This window comes from Thamnophis sirtalis, unplaced genomic scaffold (assembly GCF_051295495.1).
Source record: "Thamnophis sirtalis isolate CommonGarterSnake01/CBP01778 unplaced genomic scaffold, rThaSir2_p1.2 scaffold_3, whole genome shotgun sequence".
NCBI lineage: Eukaryota > Metazoa > Chordata > Lepidosauria > Squamata > Natricidae > Thamnophis > Thamnophis sirtalis.
In genome coordinates, this window is record NW_028261383.1 from 111,777,864 (window position 1) to 111,805,607 (window position 27,744).

General features: G+C 38.3%; 1 protein-coding gene across 1 annotated transcript; it reads right to left on the reverse strand.

The window, feature by feature from the left end:
* Positions 1 to 15,524: 15,524 nt before the first annotated feature.
* On the reverse strand, positions 15,525 to 27,475 carry GET3 (guided entry of tail-anchored proteins factor 3, ATPase). The gene is made up of 7 exons (XM_014062803.2): positions 27,120 to 27,475; positions 24,799 to 24,946; positions 23,172 to 23,320; positions 22,526 to 22,676; positions 22,060 to 22,167; positions 19,388 to 19,585; positions 15,525 to 17,753 (listed from the first exon to the last, which is right to left on the reverse strand). The coding sequence occupies exons 1-7, from the start codon at positions 27,281 to 27,283 to the stop codon at positions 17,622 to 17,624; spliced, it is 1,050 nt and encodes a 349-aa protein (XP_013918278.1). The 5' UTR covers positions 27,284 to 27,475; the 3' UTR covers positions 15,525 to 17,621.
* Between the last annotated feature and the right edge of the window lie 269 nt (positions 27,476 to 27,744).

Sequence of the window (27,744 nt, forward strand, 5' to 3'; positions counted from 1 at the left end):
CAACAAATAAAATCTTTGGGAGATTTTACATATGTTTTTTATACTCCACTATCTCCTCTACAGGAGGAGTATGGTATTTCAGGTGACTGGAAACAGATTGTGCAATATTTGTTCCACCCTCCTATTGGGCATATATATACTGTATGTTCTGACCTAGGCTTCCCCAAAAAGCACGAAGTAGATTTCTGGTCCCAACAAAATCCCTTTTATTAAATGAATGTGAGTTCCTCTCACTCACATTCAGCAAGGCCTGGCAAACAAAGGAATATTCATGACTGCAGACCTTATCTATCTTGGAAAGCTGCCATGTAAATATTTTCCAAGTGAGATGCTATGCAAGGAAAGACTGGGCACAGTGTCTCTGAGATTCACGGACAGATCTTCACACTCCTGAAACGAATCTAACGACCAACCGAACAAATTGTTTCCTGCAAAAACCCACTCCCCTTTTGCTCCTCTTCTATTTCCTATGGGAGGGACCAATCATCCTCCACCTGTGACTTTATTCCCAAGTCTACCTTGATTTCTGAGTTGTTGTTTTTTCTTCTGGCAGCTCTGTGCATGCGCACACTGGGAACAATCTCTACTGTTCCCCTGCCTCACTGCTGTCTAGCTCTGTAGGCACCTGATCACTGCCAGATGGCCTCGGCCCCATCTCTGCCTCCAACGCAAAGCCTTTGTCCAAGACTTTCTCAGCCTCCAGGACTGGCCCATGCTCCTCCCCAACCTCCTCACTGTCTGATTCTGGCCACTGGCGGGTCACAACAATGTGATCATGATCAGGTTGCTTGGCAGCTGGATTGTATTTATGACTGTTGCAGCATATATTGATCATTGAGTTGCCATTTGTGACCTTCCCTGCCAGCTTCCCACAAGCAAAGACAATGGGAAAGCTACAGGAGGTTGCAAATCACTCCCAAGGCTTTTTTGTACCTGCCACTCTGCAGATCGTGACATCTGTTCATGGTGCCCACCTGCTTGTCTGAGACTCTCACCTCTTCCTACATCACTGTCAGGTGAGGTCCTTGCTAAACCAGTCATGCAGTTCTGGGATTACAATGGAAACTGGGAGTGCTGGGACTGCTATTGGTAAACAATGTGGTCCTGTGACATCACATTTCAAGATGCTTTGCTCAGCGACAGTAATTCCAGTCCCAATTACTTGTAACTGAGCATTACATGTATCAATGCGTGATGGAATCAACTCTTAAACCTTATTTAATTTGTATTGAACCTGGGGGAGGCTTCACACATTGCAGCAAGTCATAATGGGCCTTATTTACTATTGGCTTAACGTGGGGTGAAAATAACCACTTTCATTATAAATCATAGTTTATACTCATCATATCAAATTATGTTACTAACAAATTATGTTAATATGTTATATATTTATATATACTACAAAAACATATATATATATATGTTTTATGCATATATGCATACCTACACCTGTAAAACTCTACAAATGTGTGTGTGTGTGTGTGTGTGTGTGTGTGTGAGCGTTCCAAATATCATGCAGAATTAAATCAGAGTCCAAGGCAGAGCTATCCTTAAAGTTCCAATTTAATAAGTCAGACATGTTGACACATCTGTGGAAAATCCCAATTCTGAAAACTTCCTGGGATTCCACCCAGTTGAAAGTTTATGATCTTATCCCCACATCCATAAATACATCACATGGTCCAATCTTCTTCAGCCTCTCCACCCAGCTGGTTCCGGTGAGGTGTAGAGGTGCGGAGACAAAAGATGACTTTGGCTTCTAGAAAGGAATGACAACAATACATTCCACAATTCTACTCCTTTCTATTCCCCCCTCCCAATTACTACACTAATGAAACAGCATAGTGAAATAATAGAAAGTGTGGCAGGCCAAAGATCCTAAAAGGAACATACCTACAGGCCTGACAGTACACACACACACACACACACACACACACATACACAGAGAGCGAGGGGGGGGGAGAAAGAGAGAGATTGTCCTGGCAATGTTTCAGCGAGGACTCACTCGCCATCTTCAGGTTGGGTTTTGAGCTTAAAGGGTGATCAGAGCTGCCGTCTTTCTGTAAATCTTGGTGGGAGTATGGAGTGCTAGCTTTGTTTCAGTAAGTGGAATGATTGGTTGTGTGGTTGTATCATGATTGGTAGATTGGTGCTGATTGGTGCTGGCCATTTATATATATATATATATATATATATATATATATATATATATATATATATATATATATATATATATATATATATATATATATATGTATGTATATATATATATGTATATATATATATATGTGTATATATATATATATATATGTATATATATATATATATATATATATATGATTTTTACAACCCCTGGTAAGCCCCAATTATGGGAGGAAGCTAACTGCTTCCATCATCTGTCAATCGGCTTGTCACAAGAGTCCATCACGACAGAAACCCAATATTTTTACTGTTGCCTTTGTTATATTTGTGTTTTTTTATTTGTGCTGATAAATAAATAAAGGGAGACTAGTATAGATCTATTTCAAGCTATTTAGCTCTCATCAGCTAGTTCAAATCCCAGTAAGGGTATGGCTAGCTGATGAGAGCTAAATAGCTTGAAATAGATCTATACTAGTCTCCCTTTATTTATTTATCAGCACAAATAAACACACACACACACACACACACACATATATATATGTATATATATATGGAGAATGGAAGTAGTGATCTTCCTCCCATATTTGGGCATACCGGGGGTTGTAACTCTAAATAGATACCTTTCACCCTGGCTTGGCTGATAAGGAGTCGAACTCTGTAGCTTAGTGGTTAACACATCTGCCTAAGATGCAATACAGCACAGATTCGATTCCCAGTAAGGGTATGGCTAGCTGATGAGAGCTAAATAGCTTGAAATAGATCTATACTAGTCTCCCTTTATTTATTTATCAGCACAAATACAACAAATGTAACAAAAAAAGGCAACAGTAAAAATATTGGGTTTCTGTCTGAATGGTCTCTTGTGATGAGCCGAAGGACAGAGAATGGAAGTAACGATCTTCCTCCCATATTTGGGCATACCGGGGATTGTAACTCTAAATAGATACCTTTCACCCTGACTTGGCTGATAAGGAGTCAAATTCTGTAGCTTAGTGGTTAACACATCTGCCTACGATGCAATACAGCACAGGTTCGATTCCCAGTAGCAACATACACACACACACACACACACACTTTGTTAGCTAGGCGTTTGGTTCTGGAGATGAAGGTCTTGGCTACAGAGTTGATCTATGCAGGATGGTGATGGGATTGTGCGTTTAAGTAGTGGTTGGTGTGTGTTTTTTTCTGGTATATGATGTGTCCTAGGGAGCCATTGGATTTTTTGAAGATTAGGACGTCCAGAAAGGGAAGTTGGTTGTTTGCTTCTATTTCCATAGTGAATTGTATTTTGGGGTGTAGGCTGTTGAGATATGTGAGAAAGTTGTCCAGTTTCTCTTGCCCATGTGGCCAAATCATGAAAGTGTCATCAACATATCTAAGCCAAAGTTTGGGTTTGGGTTCAGATTTAACTAAGGCATTAGTTTCAAAATGTTCCATGTACAAGTTTGCGCTGACAGGTGAGAGGGGTGATCCCATGGCTGCTCCTTCTATCTGTTTGTATCTTTGTCCATTATGGATGGATGGATGTGTGTACGTACACACACACACACACACACACACACACACACACACACACACCTATTATATTTTTAAATATATATCAGAGGTGGGCTCCTACCAGTTCGCACCTATTTGATAGAACCGGTTTGTCAAATCTACCGAACTGGTTAGAAGAGGTTCCATCAGTGGACCCAGAAAGCAGGCCACACCTACAGAAGAGGTTCCAAAATTTTATGAAACCCACCACTGGTCCTTGGGTATGATTATTCTACACTATCATGCTATATTTATAAAACTCAGTGCCTCTGTGAAAGGTAAGGATGACTACTGCGTTTGTGGTGCAATCAGAACATTGCGTGTGTTGAAGTTGTTTTAACGCAAACCAAAGATGCCTTTTAAAAAACAAGTTTACATCATATTCTCATGCTGTGTGTGAGGTAATTTAAGGTGGTTCTGACAAGTGTCATTGGCATCTTCATATCCGGTCACATGGGCGGCAAGCCACTCCCATCCAGTCACATGGGTGGCAAGCCACTCCCACAAAGGTGGCCACACCCACAGAGTAGGTTCGAACAATTTTTGAAACCCACCACTGTTATATATGTACACATACATACATACATACATACACACATACACACATATACATATATACATGCATACACACATATACATGCATGCATACATACACACACACACAAATACAGAGAGATACATATAAAATGCTATATATGCTGGTCAAATTTTATAAAATTCTGGCTGTGCTAGCGTAGTGGCTAGACCTTTCTTGCTCCATTGGGTGTTTTCTAGATATTTTGGACAGGTAGGAATTCTGGAGCTCATAGTCTTTTTGAATTGGGGAATGTTAGTTAGGATGAATGGATGAGAGAGGACTCAGGCTTCAGTGATAAACAACAGCTCTTTATTAAACAATTATTTACAAATCCAGCACTGGCCTGTCTGACAGCTAGCCCTTTTATAGGGAGCTGTCAGACAGCTCAGCCAATCGGCTTTGAATATTTTCCCACCGGAATGGAGGACCTTGGTGGAGCCTATTGCTCCAGTCTCAATATGTAACAGGGAAGGTTGGTTAACAACTCTAATCCATCCTTAATATTGTTTTTCATACAATGTCTGCCTTTGGCCTCTGCTTATGTAAGCTTTTATGCCCACTGTTCTGCAGCAAACATTACTTGGATTCTGTGCCAGAACTTTCTGTTTCACAATATGATGCTATAATCTGTCATTATTAGCTCCACTTGAATCCTTTTGTGATTTGTACTTTGGCTCAAAGCTAGGCAACAACATAAAATATTAACAAGGAATATTTGTTTGTAGTAATATGACTGAGCATATGTGGAAATGTCCATGGGTGTGTATGTTTCTAAGGAGTGCTGTTGTTGAATACAAAATATCCAGAACAGTAAAAAGCAAAGATAGATGATTGAATAAAAAGAACCTTTGATAAATCAACTTCTCATGCCTAGTAATTTACATTGTTTCAGAATCTTGGATAAAACTGAAAAAATTAAGATCTTATGTTAATAGAATATTTATATTTTCAGAATGTTAATTTGATATTATAATTTGACTGATTTTCTGAATGAATGTTGATTTTTTTTTCTTATGTTAAAATGGCGTTTACATGCACAAATGCAGTTCATATACCCTGGCCCTTATTGTTTTGTATGTTATACTGAAATTTGCATTCCATCCTGTATGTGGGTTCTTATCTATTATATTTTAGGTACCTGGACAGAATAATGGGAGAGAATAATGGGAGAATAATTATGTTCTTGCAACCATGCATAAAGATACACTTTCCTCATCCTTTTGCTTTAAAAGTATAAACTTAGTAAAAGTCTGCTGATAATTAAATGTCTATGGAGTTTTTCAGTCATCCAGATCATGGTTATCCCAAAGGTGCTTTTTCAAGAGGCAACTGGACTTCTTCAGAACTGAAGAAGCTTCTTGGATGAGAAGTGAGACATCTTCAAAGAGAAACCAGAAAGTCCAGTTGCCTCTTTAAAAAGCACCTATAGGATGATGACAATTAAAGGTGGCTGAAGCTCGGGAGGGAAGTGATGAGACAAGAGATCTTCAACCAGGGTTACAGACTTGAGACTCAATTTTTTTTTACTACTGGTTCTGTGGGCGTGGCTTGGTGGGCATGGCAAGGGAAGGTTACTTCAAAATCCCCATTCCCTCCCAATTAGCTGGGATTCTGGAGGCAGAGAATAGATGGGGGGGGGCAGTCAGAGGTGGTATTTACCGGTTCTCCGTATTACTCAAAATTTCCGCTACCGGTTCTCCAGAATTCCCGTTACTTGTCCCAGCTTCTGACAACCTAGCAGTTCGAAAACATGTAAAAATGCAAGCAGAAAAATAGGAACCACCTTTGGTGGGAAGGTAACAGCATTCTGAGTGCTGTTTAGTCATGGCGGCCACATGACCACGGAGACGTCTTTGGACAGCGCTGGCTCTTCGGCTTTGAAACAGAGATGAGCACCGCCGCCTAGAGTAGGGAACGACTAGCACATATGTGCAAGGGGAACCTTTACCTTTTAGAGATAATTAATGAAAGCAACAATGAATGAATAGACTTGTGTTTGTTTGCATTTGGGATTACTTGACTCCAATGGATTCAGCCACTGAATTTAGCTGACCCTGTGAGATCCCAGAGGCTCAGAACTGCTTTCACCACTCATGTTGAAATGCCCAGACATACCACTATGAGCATACATCAAACCAATATGTAAAAGGTACACTGTATATTGCTGTCGTTCCAAATCTACTTTTTGTTAAAACTATGCCTCTAATATGTTCTAGGAACATTATCAAGCATGTTTCAAGTTCTAAAGTTTTTTCAAGCTCATAATCTAGTGTGTGTTTTGTACAGTACAGGCACATTTTTGGTAGCAAAACATATATTTATAAGAAATTGACTGTAAACCTTCAGAAAGAAAGTTTCAAAGAAACAGGTAGGATTACAATGGTCATTCTTCAAGCAGTGACCCCAGATTGGTGGGAGAGGGGGATTTCAGAATTAATGCTAAATGATTCTCCAGAATGCATGAAAATCACAACTGAGATTTGTGTCTTTTGCCACTTTTCACTTTCCTTCAGATGCAAATCAGAGGTGGGTTGCAAATCCTGGCGCTACCGGTTCTCTCATGCTCATGTGTAGAAGCATCCAGGCAGTTAGGCGGAGTCTTCCCCTGCCGCCACTACTGGTTTGCCCAATCCGGCCGAACCAGGAGCAACTCATCTCTGATGCAAATCTTCTGAATCTGGACTTTAAAAACAGTATCTCTAGATAACATTAAACATTCAGTGGTGATTCTATAGGTCAACAGAGGACTTATAATTGAATGACCAAGGAAGCCCAGCACCATACAAGAGGGATTAGGTCAGAGGCCAAACTGGTAGTGGCGGCAGCGGGAGGCTCCACCCACTCACTCAGATGCCTCTGTGCATGCGCAGAAGCATTATGAGCGCGATCAAACAGGTAGTGCCAGGATTTGAAACCCACCTCTGGATTAGATACAATAACTGTTACATATTTACATACGTATGTCGCAAAGGTGCTTTTTCAAGAGGCAAGTGGACTTTCTAATTTTTCTTTGAAGCCTTTTCGCTTCTCACCCAAGAAGCTTCTTCAGCTCTCAATATATCATTTACGTATGACATATTCTAATATGTGTTCTAAACTTTTTCCATTCGGTTTAGGATGACTTCCATTTTCTCTTAGAGTGAACATTGGTAGAAGTTTGAGCTGAATTAGTTTTCCCACAACAGTGCACTTGACTTCACAGCTAAGGAAGTATCCATGCTAACATTTCCACTATCTGAGTCTAATATAATTGAGCTCATCACCAGCAGAGACCTTGAAGGTGTCTTTACTTTAAAGGCCAGAGAAACAGTTCTACCTTTTGGCAATTTTGAAGGTGCAGAAACCTACCCATATTACTCTACAAGGTTTTTCACCTGTACTATATACAGATAGTCCTAGACTTACAGCAGTTTGCTTAGTGACTGTTCGAACCTACAACGGCACTGAAAAAAGTAACTTATGACCATTTTTCACACTTATGACCGTTGCAGCAGTCCCATGTTCATGTGATATACATTCGGATGCTTGACAACCGATTCACATTTATGACGGTTGCAGTGTCCTGGGGGGGGGTGTATCATGTGATCACCTTTTGCAGCCTTCTGACAAGCAAAGTCAATGGGGGAACCAGATTCATTTAACAACCCTGTTACTAATTTAACTACTGCAGTGATTCACTTAGTAAAAGTGGCAAGAAAAAGTTGTAAAATGGGGCAAAATTTCTCAGCAACATGTTGGGCTCAATTGCGGTCGTACGTCAAGGCCTACCTGTGTTAAAAACAACGTTCCTCTCAGTAAAGCATTATTTATAGTTACGCTATTTACAGTTCGGTGGAAGCTTCCATATAATCATCACATTGCATGAGAACATTTTTGAAGAGGCAGCTGCAGGATTAGGAGGACATGTTTGGACCACAGAAGCCAAAAACTTTCTCACACAAAAACACACACACACCCCAACTTTGTTCTTATTAAACCTCTGGAGCTGCTGTAGCGTGCAGATGCAGTCATGCCGAACTGGTTTCAGATGCTTGGCTGAGCGGCTGCTAATGAGTTCAGCAGCCTCTGGTTGAGGCAGACTGTTCCAGACATCGCCTGGGCCCACTTACATAACAGCGCAGCTGCTGCTGCTGCTGCCACCACCCCAGGCACCTGTCTGAGCCGAACAACAGACAAGGCAGCCACAACACCCACAGGATGCTGTTTCATAACCTTGTGGCTTATGTGCTAGGGACAGTTTTGGGAGAAAAAGGCCTAAGCTGGCATTCTGCATAGAAGGGCAACAAGAAATGAAGTGGTAGCCGGACACTAACCGTATTTTTTGGAGTATAAGATGCATCTTTCCCCCTCTAAAAGAGCGTGGAAATATTGGTGCATCTTATACACTGAATATAACCATTTTTTGGCCTCCATAAGCCTTGCCCCTGCACCCCATGTTTGCGAAAAACGGACATTTTCACCTTACCCAAGCCCCCAGAAGCACTCTGCAGGCTTCAGCAGGGCTGAGGGAAGGCAGAAATCCTCTCGTTTTTGCAAAAAATGGTCCATTTTTGGCAAAAATGGGGGGGTTGCCTTCCCCCAGCCCTGCTGAAGCCTGCAGAGTGATCCTGGGGGCCAGGGAGGCCCAAAACTTTTTTTTTTTGTTACTTATCTCTTTGAAATCTTAATGCATCTTATGCACTGGTGCATCTTATAGTCCGAAAAATACAGTAAACTACCCGTGAAGAGAGGGAAGTTTCCCTCTTGACAGGAAGCCTGAAAAACAACCCTTAAAATCCGTTCACCAAGCAAGAATAAAATATAAGCAAAGTTGGCTTAACAAATGTAAGCAAAAAAACAAATGTAAATAAAAGCATTTATTTGCCAAGGAATCAAATTCTCATTAAACACCTTTCTCTTCCCAGTTATCTGTTTTTAAGATTCCCCTCTGTAAGTAGTGAAATTTTTCAACATTAAGGGGGGGGGGGGCTTCCTCTATATAGTTTTAAAATTTGCTAGATGCCATTTAGCAGATTTGAAGAGAATCCATCAGAATTGAATATACAGTCCAGCTTAAGCCCTCATTATGTCATTATGTGTTTGAGGTAGAACGGTGGTTTTTTTCCCCCCAGTCCAACAGCGTCCCTACAAAGAAATTATAAAGTGAAATTTTTGCACTGTTTTGAATGGGAATGTAAATGCTGTATGTAGCACAATGTCATCTTCTAGCATTTTGGGATGTGTTTACAAAATGAATTGGAATACCTGAGGCTTTTCAGCCATTTCTCTAATCAGGTCCTAAAAGCACAGCATTCAAATAAAAGAAGAGCAACATTGCACCTTCACGCAAACTCCATCTGTAAACTTCAAAAAGACTAACCCTGTTTGAGAGACGACCTGCAGTCTGAGGTTCCCAGTCAATATTCTTCACTCCCATTCAATATTTTAATTTCTCCTAAAAATCTATAAAATTGTTGGTCAAACTTTTTGGATCATTTGGAACAAGAGTGATTAATCAGGATTGTTGATTCTCATTCACAATACTGTGATGAAAATGGGACGTGTCTGTTCACCAAAAGGCTGCAGTGTTGGTGTGGTCTTTCTAGAAAGCAAATGTCAAGAAAAAGATTATCTAAAATCTCACTATAATGCAAAGAATATGGATCTAAGCCTCCGATATCATACTAAATCACATTTGCCCCTTGAACCATAACATTATGGTCATGGAAATTAAGTGGGTAATGATACTCAGAGCAATAAAGAATAAAGAAGTGACAGTAACAAAGCATATACCACAAGTGGGTTAGGAATTGGCCAAGCAAGAGGTATTCCACAGAGGAAGTTAATTTAAAAATCAAGATGTGGCACCATATGAGGCACACACAAAACAGGAATAAACTTCAGCTGCATGGATGTGATCACCGTGAATTTTTGTCTCCTCTAGAGACAACCTTGCTGGCAAACTTCAGAGTTGTCTACAGACACAGAAGTACTGAAAGATCCACTATCAGAGATCTGGTATTAGGTTCTAAGTCTTCTGCCTGCTGCTATTTCAACAGAAAAATAGACTCAACTATTAATATTGTGTGGAGAAACTATCTTGACAGGTGCTCTAAAATTCCCATAGATTCAAAACAGAAAGCAGCAACAAAACACATAAAAAAGAAGAAGTTGTATTGTTTTAGATCAATGTCCTATAGATTTTTCATTAATTACATTTGAGCTTTAAGTGGGGTATTGGACTCGACATTCCAAGACGTATTAAAGAAAATAACTAAAATGAGACTTTGGTGATAGATTTAATTATTTCTGATAGCCGTCACACTAAAAATTACAGAATTGTTCACCCTAACAAAACACAGGTTTTGTTTAAAGCATCAAACAGAAATCCACCCAGGAATAACTACTCACAACAAAAATTTTGATAAGCAAGTTACAGGCAGGGCATTCCATTTTTTTTTTTTTTGCTTAATATGTTGAAACTCAGACTAAGGATTTGAAGGGCTGTGCTTCTAAAGAATCTTACCTGCAACTAAACAAGCTGGCTGGCCTTTCATATGTTTCAGGTGTCTTCACTATAAATTACATCCTATTTTATTCTTTCTTGGTCAGAATGCACAGCATAGAAACCAATCAATAGCTATTTGATAACATTCTTAATGATTACTTAGGGATAAGCAAATCAAAGTAATTCAGTCTGAATACTCCATAATGAAAATCAACTGAATTAGCTTCACATCCTAATATTTTTTTATTGCTAAAACATTTTTAAAAATCTTATTTTCTGATATAAGTGAATTTGTACTGTTTAAATACCCTGCAATAAGAAGTCCTAGCTGCAATGACATATTTTACTACTAAGATGTATTACTTTGTTAAATAAGGAAAAATACCATGGAAGTTTATTGGTGGTGAGAGAAAATCTGTGAATCATTTAGAAATATTCATGATCTTATATACTAGGATTTACATTATGATCAGAGCTTCATCCAAAGAGATTTTTCTTAAACGATCATCATCCAAAATCTTTTAATGTTTCATATCTTTATTCATGAAGTTAGGTTCTGCAGATTACTTAACAAAATAACACACTCAATATCAAAGCATTCACAATAACCATAGTTTAAATTAGGAAAAAGTAACAACAACATTAAATAACAACCAACCACTGGCAAACACAACCTTAAAATCGATTAACAACATTAAAAATTAGATGCAATCCTCAGTGAACAAATGTTCTTTGGAGGAGCTTTTTTTTTCAGCAGCAACTGAAATGAAACCAAAGAAAGAAGAAGCAAGATCTCAAGAGCACTTTGAATTGTGCCTGAAAGTTTAGAGTTAGCCAATGCAAAGCTTGTATCAAAGATTTAACATGCTTTTGACATTTAGACGTCTCTTTCTTGGCTAGCGCTTCCCCATCAAGAGACAAAGGGGCCAACAGAGAATCTCAATGCACAAACAGCAACTCCATCTTCCTTGGGTTCACATTAAGTCTGTTTTGTCTCATCCAGACTTACAGCTTCCAATAAACAGAGCAAAGCCTCAACTGTATCTGTAGCACAACGTGGTATGTGTGTGTGTGCGCACGCGCTATAAAGCTAAATATCATCAGCATAATGAAGGTATCCTGCCCTGATGAGCTTTCCCAGCAGCTACATATAAAATATTTGAGGCAAGCAGACTGAATCCAGAAGAGTCCCCAAATGAAATGAATACCAAGTTGACCTCTTTTTCCTCCTACAGAACTGACTGGGTTGCTACCTAAAGAAGTAATGAAACTAATTAACACTGCTTCCAACCTCCAACCTTTGTAGATAGTCTAGAATACTATGTTTGATGATATACTGGGAGGTATAAAAGGACTAGGAAGGGCATGCTTCTCCAACGGAAGACCGAACAAAGATAATCCATTAGAGTAACCAGTTGTCATCTCTATCCCAGGTCTGAACTCTGATGAAAATGGGTCAAGATAATCTGCTTCTTCATGGGAACAATGTAGTTGTCTTCTGATAATTATGTCACAATAACTTTGCTCCAAAAGGGAAACAATATTATTGTTCAAAACAACTGGATTCATAGTGGGCTTCTTCATTCACAAGACCACCAGAACTTCTTTCAAGGCTGTACTACCATACTCTCTCAAAGTGTGGTGCTGATGGGTTCCCAGATTGCACTGAGCATGCCCCCATCAGCTCCGCTAAAAGTACTACGAAAGGCATGGAAGAAGCCTGTGAAGAATAGAACTCATTCAAGAGAGCACCCTATTTATATTTCACTGAGGTTCACTGATCAAAAGACATCTCTGGATGATAATATGCAGACATTACCACAATCACATCACTTTGCCCATGAAGTAATCTCTGGAAAATCTGAGTGATGTGATCAGCAAAATCCTGGGCAAAGTAGTCACCATGGGCAAGCAGATCTACATGTTATTCTTTTGCTAAATTGGAATCTCCCATTCTTATTAGAAAGCTGGAAAACATCTTGCTCATTCAATGAAAAGAATTGAAGAAACTTTGACTCCCTTGTTCCCACAGTGTTGGCCTGAATTTTGTTTGTATTTGTGCCTAGTCAGATTCATTTCATACCAGTACTCCAGGCAGTACTCAATTTTTTTTACTACCGGTTCTGTGGGCATGGCTTGGTGGGCGTGGCAGGGGAAAATCCCAGTTCTCTCCCCACTCCTGAAAAAAGGGTACTTCAAACTCTCTATTCCCTCCCCACCCCTGGGGGAATGGTATTATAAAATCTCCATTCCCACCCCACTCTGGGGCCAGAGGTGGCATTTGCCGGTTCTCTGAACTACTCAAAATTTCTGCTACCGGTTCTCCAGAACCTGCTGAATTTCACCCTTGACTCCAGGGATTTTTACTGTCACTTTCTTCAGCAGCCCCTAAGCAAAGGTGTCTTCCAAGATCAGCTAATAGAAAAAGACTGGTTGAGAGCAATTAAAGGAAACCTCTTACTACTGGTGGCCAAACAGACAAGATAAAATTGCTCAGCAGACGACTGAGAGGCTGTGCAAGCATCTGCTAAAAACATTTGGATCCATTAGTCATCAGAGTATCCGAATGGGATCTTTCGTCTTAGAGTTGGGTCACAATCAATTGGCCCAGGAAGTAATATGACTATGGAAAGGGCTAATACCCTCCACATGCCTTTCATGAAACTGCTCCAAAGGAAATAGGAAGTCTAACATGTGTATTCCTGTGTGACAAACCTGAGACTGACCTATGGTCTTTATGCAGGTCATGAATTTTTGAGCTCTCCTAGCCAATAGTGCATGTAGACTGAAACCTCCCAGCACAATAGGTGAGAAAAACCCAACACCAACTCAGACCCCAAGCCCAGCAAGGCAGGTAGAACCTTTGTTGGGCAGGATGGTTAAACCAGCAAGTTTCCTGCCTTGTCCTTATGGCCCAAGCATTCATACTCCATCATTTCAGAAGCAAAGTCCCCAGTCAAGCTGAAGTATCTTTAACGATCAATAGCATTTCCACTCCAGCCCCACTTGATCTTTACTTTGACACTTTGAAACTCTGAGAATATTTCTACCTCTGCCCATCCAAGATTTGCCAGTGGGTATCATGTCTGCCTATTTGTCCACGAAACGCTCAGAAAATGACCAAAATCTATAGCAAATGAATGTTTGTGATCAGCAATTTGAGGCCAAGGTCACTAGAGTGAAAATGAGATCATCAATGAAATGGTTTCATTTGTTCTGAAATGAACTGTATGGTGCTCCTCTCAACTCTATCTCAATCTAACACAAAGAACAACAGGTTTCCTTTGTATTCCTGTAGCTCCAGGCCCCTTCCATCATTAACTCATCATAACTTCCTCCCAATTTCCCCACCATCCAGCCAAGGTCAGCTAGCAGAGCCACTCAAGATAACTAACATCACCTTCTATTACAATCAACACCCCTCCTATATAACCTGTGAAACTTTCATAGCAATGAGCATCCTCCCTCTGTTGCTCTAAAACCAGCCCTCACTCCCAACTTTCTCACTGAAAATGGCCCTCCCACTTTGGCTGATCTCTAAAATGATTGATCACAAATAGCCCAGCAGCTGGAATCTCTTCTGGACTTCCCAACCCCACTGAGTCAGCAACATTGATGACCGCTAAACATCTCAGTTTAACCTATGACAGGATAGGAGGTTGTAACTGGCTGGCTTTATACCTCAGCTGGGTATAAAAAAGAATAGGTTGTAAAAAGAAATGGGTTGAGCTACTGCCATGTGGATATGCAGGACTGGTCAAGAGGCACCAGAAACATTTATTAGAAGCTACTAATGGTAAATGGGATGTCATAAATTATTATCTAAAGCTTCACATACCATCCCCAACAAAAGGTGAATGGTCCCAAAAAGCATGACACATGACAGGTTTGTGTATTATTTTACCAGAACCTCTTTATCTACTAACAGAGATTAGATGAAGCTCAAATCACTCATAGGCCACAATATTGCAGGGTTATGGATACTTTCAAAGGTTTCACAAACTTTTGACAGATTCAGAAACTTTCACCACTGCATTTTGCCATTAATTGGGGGAATATAGAACCCTGAAATATTAAAAAAAAAAGCACAAGTATGACAGACTAAATCTCTTCAGTGGAATTCCTGGCAAATTGCCGTCCATGGCTTCCATTGGTGAGATTCATGTAGCTATTTCAGACTGTAGAACTGAGCACTGAGTTACTCCACATCCAGCAATGTGTGTAGCATTTAACATTAGGCTTATTTGAACTTTAGATACCATGTTTAGAGGCTCAGCCTCGCTTTTTGATATACGTGTACAATGTTTAGTATCTATATTGGCAAAAATATGTAAACTGTGTTTTGGGGGGAAATGTGGGAATTTAAATCCATTAGTTCCAAAATTATCTGTATGTAGATGAAAAAATAAATGAGCTAAAAGTCTGGCTTGCCTTAGCCCAAGCCAGACTTTCAGCTCATTGGAATGAAAACTATCAACTTCCATTTGACAAGGTCTCAAGAGGTCTTTCATTCACCATCTACTTAATTCTTCTAAGTAGGAATGCTGCGGAGAGAATTTTGGAACTTCAAAGCTTTGGTTCACCCCCAAAGAAAACCTCCGAATTTTGGTCCACGAAAAAGCAATTATTTCCTCCCATCAGAAAAATGTTTATATACAACAAATTGCAGTTGACACACTTCTGGCAATGCTTTTCACAGCTGCATTAACTCTACAAAACCTTTCTGATGCAGATTTGAGCGCACACATTGCTCAAGATTCACTTTCATAATAACATAAAAAGGAGAGAGAAAAGAAAGATTTATTAAGAAGGCTTTCAAAATTACAGTAGTTTGATCTGTCTCTACCTATTAACTGAAGTTAGTAATGTTATTCTACAGATATCTTCTCCTGAAGAACTACTTATCCGTCCATTTGTTTTACCACGTTTTATATACATTTAAAGCCTGAAACTTAAAAATAAAAGAACCATCACATTTGTTTCTGCCACAGAAAATGAAGGGGATCCAGTCTTTTTCAGTGAGAAAATTCAGACTTTTGCCACACACATTTTCACATTAATTCACCCATTCTTCTTTAAAAAGCCAGAAAAGGATTCCACAACTCCTTGCTTTCAAAAGGTGAAGCCTCTTATCAAAGAAAATACCACATACTTAAAGATCTGATCTAAGTTTGTAAATTCCATCTTTTGAAAATCAGCGTACTGTGGGAGCAAACACACACGCTCCTTTGTCTACAAATGAACGAAGTCTTCAAAAGAACCTACTTTATTTTACAAAAGGAAATTTCCGTAGGATTCAGAGTTGCAAAGTACAAGTAGTCCTTGACTTATGACAATTGAGCCCAGAATGTATGTTGCTAATTCAAAGATTTGTTAAAGAGAATTTTGAGCCATTTTATGACTTTTCTTGCTGCATTTAAGTGAATCACTGCAGTTGTTAAATTAGTAACAGTTAAATGAATCTTGCTTCCCCATTGACTTTGTCAGAAAGTCGCAAAACATGACCATATGACCCTGGGACACTGCAACTGTCATAAATATGAACCAGATGTCCAGCAGCCAAATGTAAATCACGTGACCATGGGGATACTGCCACAGTCATAAGTGTGGGAAAAGATCATATCACTTATCAGTGCCATTGTAACTTTGAATGGTCACTAAATGCACTGTTGTAAGTTGAGGACTATCTATACTGGCAACTCATCATCATCATCAAGACCACATCCCTAATGTCCAGGTGAAGGGATATGCTTTTCAAAGTATTAAAATAGCTGGTTAAAGCTATGAACTAATAATATCTAGCTCTCTCTTCTTCCCCCATCTCAGTTTTACATTGTACCCAGTGAAAGATTCAAAAGTGACGTGGTAGTTTCCCTTCTAATTTTCTTAGAATTAAATTACTTCATAAATACATTAGAACACTTCTGAACTCTGGAAGGGCTCAATTATAACTAATAGCAATAAGTCCAGCTCTACCATGAACTGCTTTATTCCAATTTACACTCTCTTTCCTTTTATATTTCAGCACACAAACACATATGAACTTCATAAATAGTGCATACACTGACATTTTAATACCAAGAGTTTTCTTTGAGTGAGGGAACTGGGGACTAGAAAATGATCTGTACATATACCCAAATATTTTAAACACCTATAATTTGTTAAATTCCAAACCCCTCTATTCCCTTCCCCATTTTAAATCATTTTCCACACTTATGATTTCCAGCATCAGAAAGCCAATAAAACCACCTCATCATTAATACTTTTGTTAACATTAAGGAAACAAATAATTTAAGCTCAGTGGCTTTATACTCCCCTAAAATAAGCATCCCCTTCTCAAATAGCTTCCATGTTTTGCCTTGTTCTTCTGACACTACCCAATGAAAATCAGAGTTTTGAGTGATAAGAAGCACTGAAATTATTTCCCTTACAATTTATTTACAAACTTCCCATCAGCACTGGTGTTCCTGATGTTGTAAATGAACTGACAGCTTCTGTATCATCAACATAACACCTGACTGGCACCTCAATCAGAACATCATTAATCCCAAGAGATATGATCCAGAAAGAAACCAAGTGACAGAGAAATAAACAAAAAACTGACACACATTTAACTTAGGTAGTTGGTCCAGGAAGGGAATGGATTCAACATTGTAGTTGGCTTTGAGATGTCTCAAGGAGTTACATAATCAGTTATTAGAACAAAAGTTACATGAGTGCCAATTCTGCTTCTTCTAGCTTCACCGCAAAACTATCAGTCGTAGGATTTCAACAGATGAGAAGACAATGGAAAAGATGGGATTCCCTCAGGAAAAGAATAGGGAAGAGCAGGCATGGAAGGCTAGAGGGAGCAATTAGGGGGAGTCAGTCCATAGGGGTTCATTTTGCACTGGGTGGTTTATAGGGCTCCAGTAGAAGACTTGAAAAGGTATTGACTTTATCAGCTCCTCGCACTTCATGGGGTAAAAGTGGCAACTTTACAATATGAAAGTCTTCATAAAGGTCTTCCATCTGGATAAAAGAAAAAAAATGGAAGTCAAACAATCCTAAAAACCTAAGAATCAGGATTAAGATTTACAGAATTTTCTATTTCAATTTATCCTTTTAGGTTAGAAAGTTTTCTATGTTTATTCTTTATAACCCTTCTCATACCGTCTTAATTCAATGGTAGATTTAAATTCTAAATATAATTTGCATTTCAATACATTAAGTATGCTAAATTTGAGGTTTGCTACATTTTTTAATAGCAGATAAAAAAAAATTGCACAAGTTTTCCTGTAAAACTAAAGTTGTATCTTAGTGCAATTTCACTTATACAATTACCTCACCAGATGATCCATTGTATTATTGCTATCTGTTCACAATAATGTGAAGTCACAGCTGCTATTTATTTTGTTAGTTAGGCCTTCATACATACTGAGTTCTTCCCAATAACCTATGATATCATAATTATTACTGTAATATATATATATGTGGATCCAAACATTGTGACATTTTGGAATTGACTGATGGAAATTCTGCCAATGCACAACTTTCCTAAGTGTTGTCCAATATGTTTTGGTATCATCCACTGGGCCATACCACTGGGGCTACACCAAAGCCATTTTATGCCATAAACACTTGAAAGGAAAGTGGATTGGGACTAAAAAAGAGATAGAAAACATTCCTTGAAAGCTAGGAAGAAATTAAAGAATAAAAGGGGAAATTACAGAATCCTGATGCTAAGTTTAGAAAGACAGGCAGAAAGGTTGAGAACTTTAAAAGAAAAAACAAAAGCGAAAGCAAGGAAAATATTTTTAAAAAGGAAACAGCAGAAAAAAGAATAGAAATAGGTAAGCAGTTTGACAAACATAGGCAACTAGACCCTAACTTATTATTTAAATATGGCAAAAATCTACCATCAAAATTAATTATATACATCTTTTATATTATCTAAAATATTTATAATCATAAGGAGTTACAGAAAAGAAAAATTTGCACACCCCGCAGGCAGATAAAAACAAGACAAGAGCATGACATCCTAAAGAACAAATCCAGAAAAACAGCTGAAACATTTTCTGCCCTCGTCAGTTACTTGTGATCAGTCAAATTTTAAGTGCTAATGAGCAATGTTCAACTGGATTTTACGTACCTTCAGAAAGTCTAAACATTCACTGCGAAACAAATGCTGAGGATATTCAAAAGCACGATATTTAAGCCTTAAAGGCTGAAATAGAATTGCTAACTTCTGGCTATTCAATATTTCCTAATATAAAGCAAACTCTGCTTTATCTGTATCTGTTATACAGATCAGGCCTGTGCAACTTGTAGTGGGAAAGGGCTACATTGACATATTAAAAATCACTGCAGGCTGCACAGAGATACACTATATTGCCAAAAGTATTCGCTCACAACTGATTCTGATTATGTAGATGGGTGAACGAACACTTTTGGCAATATAGTGTACCTTGAGTTCCACAGCTCCTCAAGCAGCAGCATCACTAGAAGTGATGCTGGCCTAGAAAAACTGAGGTGCTTGGCAGTGTCTTTTGGCACAGAGACAGCAAATTTACTATCACACAAGGCTGCTTGGAAGACTATGCAGGCCTAATATGGATTAATATGTTCCCAGCTTATCAGGGAATTCACAGTGCTTCTAATCATACCTGGTCAAGATATTTAGACTGGATTTTATGCCGAGCCTCACACATCTTGCAAGGCTTGTCAGGGTCAGGGAAGACCAATTGATTGACTATGATATTGTGGGTGTCAATTTTACATTTGGCCAACTCCTGGATAAGCCGTTCTGTTTCATACAGTGATAGGAACTCCGCAATGCAAACACAGATGAAAGTGGTTTGTTCCTGTAACACAGATAAGATGTAATTAGTTCAATGATGTGAATAGAAGTGCATAGTATAGCTTTCTTGCATTCGCTCTCCCCAGAACCCATCATCAATGCATCTGCCTCTTTCTCCATTCCCTTTTCTCATATTTTAGAAAACAAGATAGAGCCAGAAATCAAATCTGAGGAACAGAAACAGAAAAAACTTCCCCTAAGCACCTTAAGTGTTACTGAACTTTTAATAGAGGAAAAACTAAATTCAGAAGGTACAGAAGAAAAATAAAATACGAATAAAAAACATTTGTCCCCATAACCTAATTGTCATCTTTTCAACATTGTTTTAGCAAAAAGTTCATTAGGAGTAGTGAGACATATTGAACAAGTAATTTATCCCTGATCAAATGGTTCAACTTTATCGTTCTTTTTGCTCTTCACAATCTTATTGTTTAAGTCATTAAACAATATTGAAAGATTTGATCTTTCAATAATCTCCTGACATTCAAGAAGAGTCTTTAAATCTTTCATCAGCTTTAGTCAACTTTATAAATCCCATAAAGAGACATTATCCAGAATTTGTCACAGCTATTCCATGTCTAGATCTTTTTTCTTGATTTATCTTCTGTATTCTCATGTTGATTATCTCAATGTTGTCTTCCACGCCTTCAAACTCTACTTTTTCTCATCATCTTCTAAAAAATTATCCACTGACATCTGTATCCTTTTTGAGACACTATTAATACTTCAATATAATTATTTAAAAAACTCTTCAAGATAAGATTATAGCTTGCTTAGCCAGTTTAACTCTTTTCTCTCTAGTCCTTTACTTCCCTCTAGTGTCCATTTGCAATCTTCAAGCCTCAGTTCCTAATATGAGTTCAGTTCCATTTCAGTCATTCTCAATTAGTATATTATTTAATTATATTATGTTTTCAAATCTTATAGCAAATTAACCAATATGTCAAATATCTTTATTCTTCCCTTCCAGATAAACACTATTAGTATAGTAAGCATGAAAGCCAAGCCACAAAATTTGTACAATGTACAATCTCAGATAATGTCTGGAAAAGACAGCTTGTGGAATAGTTGTTAGTCATTTTTGATCTATCTCTAATAATCCATTTTTTTAAAAAATCCTGCTTGAGGACTCTTGTTGGCAACATAGCAAATTGATATTTTAATTGGAATATTCTGTCTTCAAGTTTGTTCAGCTACAATTGGAAAGATCAAATAAATTACTCAAATGATACATATGAAAAACAGATTAATTACATTTACTTGTAACTGACTAATTAATGTTTCTCCCTATTAGAGGGATGGGGAGGGAGCATCTACAACTTTTTTGAAAAGCAGAGTGGGACTATAACCATATAAACTAGACTTGATGGCTAAACACAAGTACTTTTGCTCAATTTATATGCTGTACAACCCGCATGCATTCTATGCATGATTTTTAATAACTTTTATTATGTTTTTATATAGATAAAAGACAAACACAAAAATACATAGAGAAAAAATGGTGCAGAAAAAAAGTGATTTTCACCCTTCTTCACAGAATTACCACATCTATCCCTCCTCCCACAACATTACAATAATCCCCTCAAATCCAGAGGTCACTATTTCCTTTTTTCTAATTTGAGCAAAAAGTCTATAAGCTTTCCAATCTTTACATTCTATAGAAATGTGACTCCAGTCCTATATACATTAATGACACCAGTTGTAACTGATGCCTTGTAATTTTACCTACATTATTTACATGGAACTGTGCCTGAAAACTACACAAAAACTTGAAGCAATAGGAGTGTTCCTGGGAGAGCATACAAATCACATAACTCTTTGTATCACTTGTAGTTGCAGGTCTATTTTCAAATGCATTTTAGGATGCTGGCTATCACTCTTGGGTGGATTAGGACTTGGCATGCTTCCTTGCATGTCAGCTCCTGTCCCTCCTGCATGAATTCAATAACATGGTAACAACATGATATTGTTATATGATAGTAGTGGCATGTCCATGTGTGGAATTAAGAAAAGATTGGACAATCATTTGTCTAGAATGGTATAGAGCAGGGGTGTCAAACTCGCAGCCCGTGGGCCAGATGCGTCACACGCTGGCCACCCCCACCCTCAGTTTAGTGAAGGGGGAAAAAGTCACATGTCACGTGACAACAACATGACGTTGCAAGTTTGACATCCCTGGTACAGAGTCTCCTGCTTGAGCAGGGGGATTGAACTAGAGGACCTCCAAGGTCCCTCCCAACTCTGGTATTCTGCATTCTCTATTTAACTTAGTGAAACATTTGTGAATAAAAATGGTTCTAGTTTAAATAACAATTATTCTCTAAGAATCTAGATGCAGGAAGAATCATCCACCTTCCCTTACTACCACTAAAATGAATGTGTTTCTCCAGTTTCTAGGAAGAAGTGGATCTCTTTCAAATCTGCTTATGCCTAGAGATTATATCCTCATTAATCCCTCTGCTTTTGCCATATACTTACTGGATCTTTGAACTGTTCACTGACAGAACGGATGACAGGAAGTGTTTCTTCCAGTTTGGAAGCCAGCTGGTCAGCATTCATGTCTCCTAGGCCAAGCATGTTACACATCTAGTGAAAAGCAAAAAGTTGCAATGAACATCCAACAGAGGGCAAATCATAATTGTAGTATAAGACAAGTAAAAGAGAAACTAAAATAGGCTAACCAACTCAGGGCAGAATAATTAAGCACAGCAATATACTTCAATGCTACTGCTATTAAACAATATTTTCATTTCTACTCTATCTAGAAGCCATGTCACATACCAGAGCTGATAATTATACACTGCTCCCTAAGGCTATATTGGAAGAATAATACTGGAGTTCAGGCAGGAACACAGAACAGGTAGCATTCAAGTCAGATGCTAGCGTAATATTTTTAACAATAAAGTCTTATGCTTTTATGTTGCTGATAATTCTCCTCCTTTACCTGGGATATGAAGGGACTGATTTGGTTCTTTATTTGCATCAGTCGACCTAGCCCCCGCTCCACGATTGTGGGGAAATTAAGCAGCCGTAATGTGTGTCCCGTGGGTGCTGTGTCGAAAACCACCACGGAAAAATTCATTCCTTTCACCAACCTGTTCCGGCCAGAGAGAGAACACTATCAGAATATTCCAAAACAGTATTATTTCCAGATTGCTAATTTCTACTGTTGTAGCCACCAATTAAAATATACCACAAATCTCTTTCCCACCAATCAAATGCAATCCATAAATATGAATTTTGGTTTTGCATTCCATCAATGTGAAATGGAGAATCTTGGCAATTTGAGTTCTGGTCACTAGACAAACACAAGATACATACAAGAATCTTATGAGAGAATTGTACATTCACAGCAGGCCATGAGTCTGTAACATAAATGAAATCAGCATCACAAATGAGAAGTCCACATCCACATCACATTGGACTTACTGCTAGAGAAAACTGTATTACATGTTACATTACTGAATGCAGGCGAAAAAGTTTACGCTATTATATATTTAAAACTTCACTTTGGAAGCAAGTTCCAAAGTGAAGTTTTAAATACATAATAGTGTAAACGATGACCTGATACTTCCGTTCACAAATCTCACCTCATCACTTCAGCGTAACTCATTGCTTCATCGATACCAGGAAAGGCGCTCATTGCTTCTTGCATCATTTTCTTGCCCATACTTAGCATATTATCTTCCTCAAAAAATTCATCGGGAAGCTCAGCCACACCCAAGCTAGGATCAATCTCCTAATAATAAATTATGAACAGAATAATTGAACACCACCATGTAGAAGCTGCATTATTAAGCCACTCAATATGAATGCTTTGAATGAAACAACAAAATTTATGGTATGAAAATAATCTACATGTAGTCCTCAACTTTGTTAAATTTTGCCACATTTACAACTTTTCTTGCCACAGTTTTTTTAGTGACTCACTGAAACTGTTACATTAGTAACATGGTTGTTAGGTAAATCTGGTTTTCCTGTTGACTTTGCTTGTCAGAAGATCACAAAATATGATCACATAACTCAGGGACATTAAAACCATCATGAATATATATGCCTCAAGCACTCTCTGGTACAATGAAGAATTCACACTGGATTTGATGATAGTCAAACTCTGATGCAGCAAAGCAGCCCCAAACCATAACATTTCCACAATCATGCTTTACAGCTGATATCAGGTTATTCTGTTGAAATGCTATCTGTGGTTTTTGCCAAATATGTCCCTTGGTATTGTGGACAAATAACTATCTTTGTCCTCTTTGAGCACAATGTTGCAGAAGTCTCTGTCTTTGTCTACAGTGTCTGAAGTAAAATTTGCCCTAATATTCTTTCTAGCAAGCAAAGGTTTCCCCTTGGCAAACCTGTCATAAAGATCTAATCTGTGCAGCTTCTTCCTAATGATATCCACACTTTCACATATGTCGTGGCAACATCTACCTGTAGGTCATGTGAAAAAAACCTTTGGGTATTTAAGAGACTTTTTCAGCAACTTGCATTGTGCTTTCAGGCTGAATTTTTAGGCTGGCCTGGCCAGAACAAGCTGGCAATTATTTGAAATCTTTTCCACTTGCAAATTATCTTCTTGAACAGATGATTGATAGTTTAATCATTTGCAGTGGATTCTCATTTTAGGTACTGAGGTGGCAATAAATGAAGATGTACACTCATTTTTTTCCATATGATAAATTTGCCTATTTAAATTACAGAATGTACTACAAAATGTAAGCAGTACATCACACGTGTTAGATTCCCTTTATCAATATTATTGAAAGATGAAATATGTTTCAAAAGTCAAAAATTTCAATGGGGTACACTTACTGTTTCATATGACTGAATAGGAGTCATATATCAATTGTTGAGATTGGTGGTACTTATTTCTCTCTCTGAGATTTGTATATATTTCAATTTTAATATTTATTTTTAAAAATTATATTTATATTTTACTGCTTATTGTACACTGTCCAGAGTAATGTTTTGATTAATAAAATAATTGCAATAGGACAGTTTATTTTTTTAAAAGAATGCCCAAATATTTACAAAACTTTTAGGAGGAAAAGCTGATAACTGATAAGGAGACAAATTAACTGGAATAGCATTTTCTTCAAATAATTTCTGAGTATTACTGTACTACTTAAGATAAAACTAAAATAAATTTGATCCAGATGCATTAACAAATGAAAACATGTTAGTTATTTATCTCCTCAGAAGTACACTCACCATCGCAAAAAGATTATCATAACCCTTTACTTTGGTGGGAACCTTGGAAAATTTCTGGTCAAATGCATCTGAGATGTTATGAGCAGGATCAGTAGAGATGATGAGGACACTCTCACGTACCTTGGAGAGTTGTACAGCTAAGCTACAACTGGACCACAAAAGAGAAGCAAGAAGCAGTTATTAATACAAGTGCTCAAACTATAAATAGGACAAGCTCCTAAAATTCAGATCTGCTTGTACTGAAGGACTTATATACAGAACTTTTAAGACGTATCCAAACTATTTGGTAAATACAAATATAAACTAACAAATTGCAAGTGATTACTGCATTCTTTTTTAATAAAGAAAATAATCTGAAGGAAAAAAGTAACACTGTAATAGATATTATGCTTGTGAATTATTGTATTTAGGAGTAAAATAGTTGAGATTTTGAACTAGGCAATTTATAAACATAGGATTATATATTAGAAAAAATCTGAGACATTTTACTATGCTTCATATACGTTTGTATTTAAGCTTTTTTTCTGCTACAAAAGACAGCTGTTGGTGTTTCTATATAATACAGTACTATAGTTCAGAACATAAATATTAAATGATATGGTCTCAAGCGGAGTCATGCAACCAGACCTGATTTTATGACCATTTTACCCCAATCATTAAGCAAATCACATGATCATTAAATAAATCCAACTTGCCCAGTTGATTTTCTTGTCAGAAGCCAGCTGAAAGGAAGGCTAGCCCATTTGGATAGTTAAGAAACATTCCATTTTGGATTCCACAGATCGGAGGAGGAAGCATATGAGGTCAGACACTAAGGTATATTTCTGGCTTTTCCAGGAGAAAACAGGCAGTCTGGCATGATTCTTATGTACAATTGTGTCAACAATAAAGAAACCTAAGCTTCAGAGCATTTTGGTTGTTTACACCTGACAGCTAGAAAGGTCAGAAATCCTGATCATATGACAACACAACCGTCATGTGAAGCGGCTGCAAAGTGCCCAAATTATAATCACGTGACTGTGGATGTTGTGCACTGGTCATAACTTCAAGGATGGGTCATAAGTCACAGTTTCCAAGGACATCGTAATTTTGAATCAACACTAAGTCAAAGACTACCTGTTCTGTAATTGTGAAACATCTTTTTATTTATCTTTGATGACACTTTGACTTCAATAATAAATTATTATCCTATGGACACTTCTTTTATACTTTAAAAAAATCTTACATTAAGTCAAAACAGTGCTTTGGCAAATTCATTGGAAAACTGTCAGTGTTGAAAGAATGCAACTTTAGTCATTTTAGATAAGAACAGCCCTCTTAAATTCACTTCTAAACATCACATATATAGTACTACAGCTTTCTCCTATCACATCCCTATTTCAGGATAAACTGCATTTTTTTTAATGAAGAAAATAATCTGAAGGAAAAAGATCATGAGAAACCATTTGATAATTCATTATAAGCCATGCAGTACATAATTTTATTTATGTGCAGCACATAATTATAAATTATAAATTACCACCGTAAAGTTAGACTAATTAAAAAACCATGTTTAAATCTAACACTACTGGTACTGCCTTTCAATGTTTCTATCATAAATTCTGTTTTATGATTCCAAGAAAAGTTGGAACAGAAATAGTGCACAATAGCAAATCTACCACATATCTGAAAGTACTAAAAGTACAAAAACTCTGTTGATAGAGATCAACAAATGGGATGGGAAAGGGAATCAAGGAGAATGCCAGATCATAATTTCATTAATCCGGATTTTTTTTTAAAAAAAAATAGGGCATTTTCTAACTTACGGTTTGAAAATGTCAGAAAATATTTTCAACCCTCTCTATCACAAGACGCAAAACATTCAAGGCCATTGAGGAAGGAAACCCAGAGCTACAGAGACCTAAGCAAGTATAGTTTAAACCTTGATTTTAAAAAGAAATTTCAATCCCTAATTTTATTTCAGATTTCAAATGCAGCCAATGATCCTTTGGGAGGAAATGACGCCAACCCCGCGACCCGGCATACATTAGCAAGCCTCTTGTTTTCCTACCCCTTCGGTTTCTGCACAATAATTTGACATTTTCATTTACTGCAAGGTCCCTCCACTCACCGCCGTCCGGCTTCCTCTGCCTGCTAAATACGAGGCAGCAATTCCAGAAGTGGGTTGTCAGCAGCAAGGAGCGCAGAAGCCCTCCCCCCTCCCCTCATCTTGACCCTTCAACAACTCACGAAAGCCAGAAAACAGCCGCCAACATCCTCCCGGTAAAAAAGAGAAAAGCGGCGCCCGCCATCACGCTCCTCCTTGACACCGGCCGACTCACCTGCAAGTGGTTTTGCCCACGCCGCCCTTCCCGCCCACGAAAATCCACTTCAGGCTCCGTTGCTCGATAATGTTGCTCAGCGTCGGCTCCAGCGGCTCCACATCAGGCGCGTCCTCGAACTCGTCCGCTTCAGCCGACAGCCCAGACGCCACCATCGCTGCCATCTTGGAACAAAATCACGTGACAAGATGCTCGGCTACACCATTTTAATGCGGGGCTCTAACGTTAACGCGTCAACATTTAACAGGGAGAGAAAACGGCACGTCGCCCTCCCCTTGTGGCCTCCTCTTGGGCTTAAATCCTTAACGTCATCACGTCAAATCACCGCGTCACAAACAGATCTGACGCCGGAACAAACTCCCTCCACACACCCACCTCTGAATGGCTGGTATAGTCCTGTCTAAATTTTTTAACCGGATTGGTCGCTTGGGTACCTTTCCCGATTGGCCTCGGCATAGCGGAAGGAGTCTCAAATACCTGCCCCTCCTTTTCTCTGATTGGCAAAAGCGAGTTCATCTTAAGCGGCGATTTAATCTCTTGTGATTGGTCGGAAGAGCTGTCGATTCCTGGGCCATCGGAGCGCCGCAGTCCGCAATTTTTTTTCACTTCGAGACGTGCGCGTGGC

What these genes read in the sequence shown, in the direction of transcription:
- GET3 (XM_014062803.2), bottom strand. Translation starts at nt 27,283, where the DNA reads ATGGCAGCGATGGTGGCGTCTGGGCTGTCGGCTGAAGCGGACGAGTTC. An exon ending in TCAGTCCCTTCATATCCCAG is followed by an intron (nt 22,168 to 22,525) that starts GTAAAGGAGGAG and finishes GCTTTTCACTAG; the next exon opens with ATGTGTAACATGCTTGGCCT. An exon ending in GTGAACAGTTCAAAGATCCA is followed by an intron (nt 19,586 to 22,059) that starts GTAAGTATATGG and finishes TCTGTGTTACAG; the next exon opens with GAACAAACCACTTTCATCTG.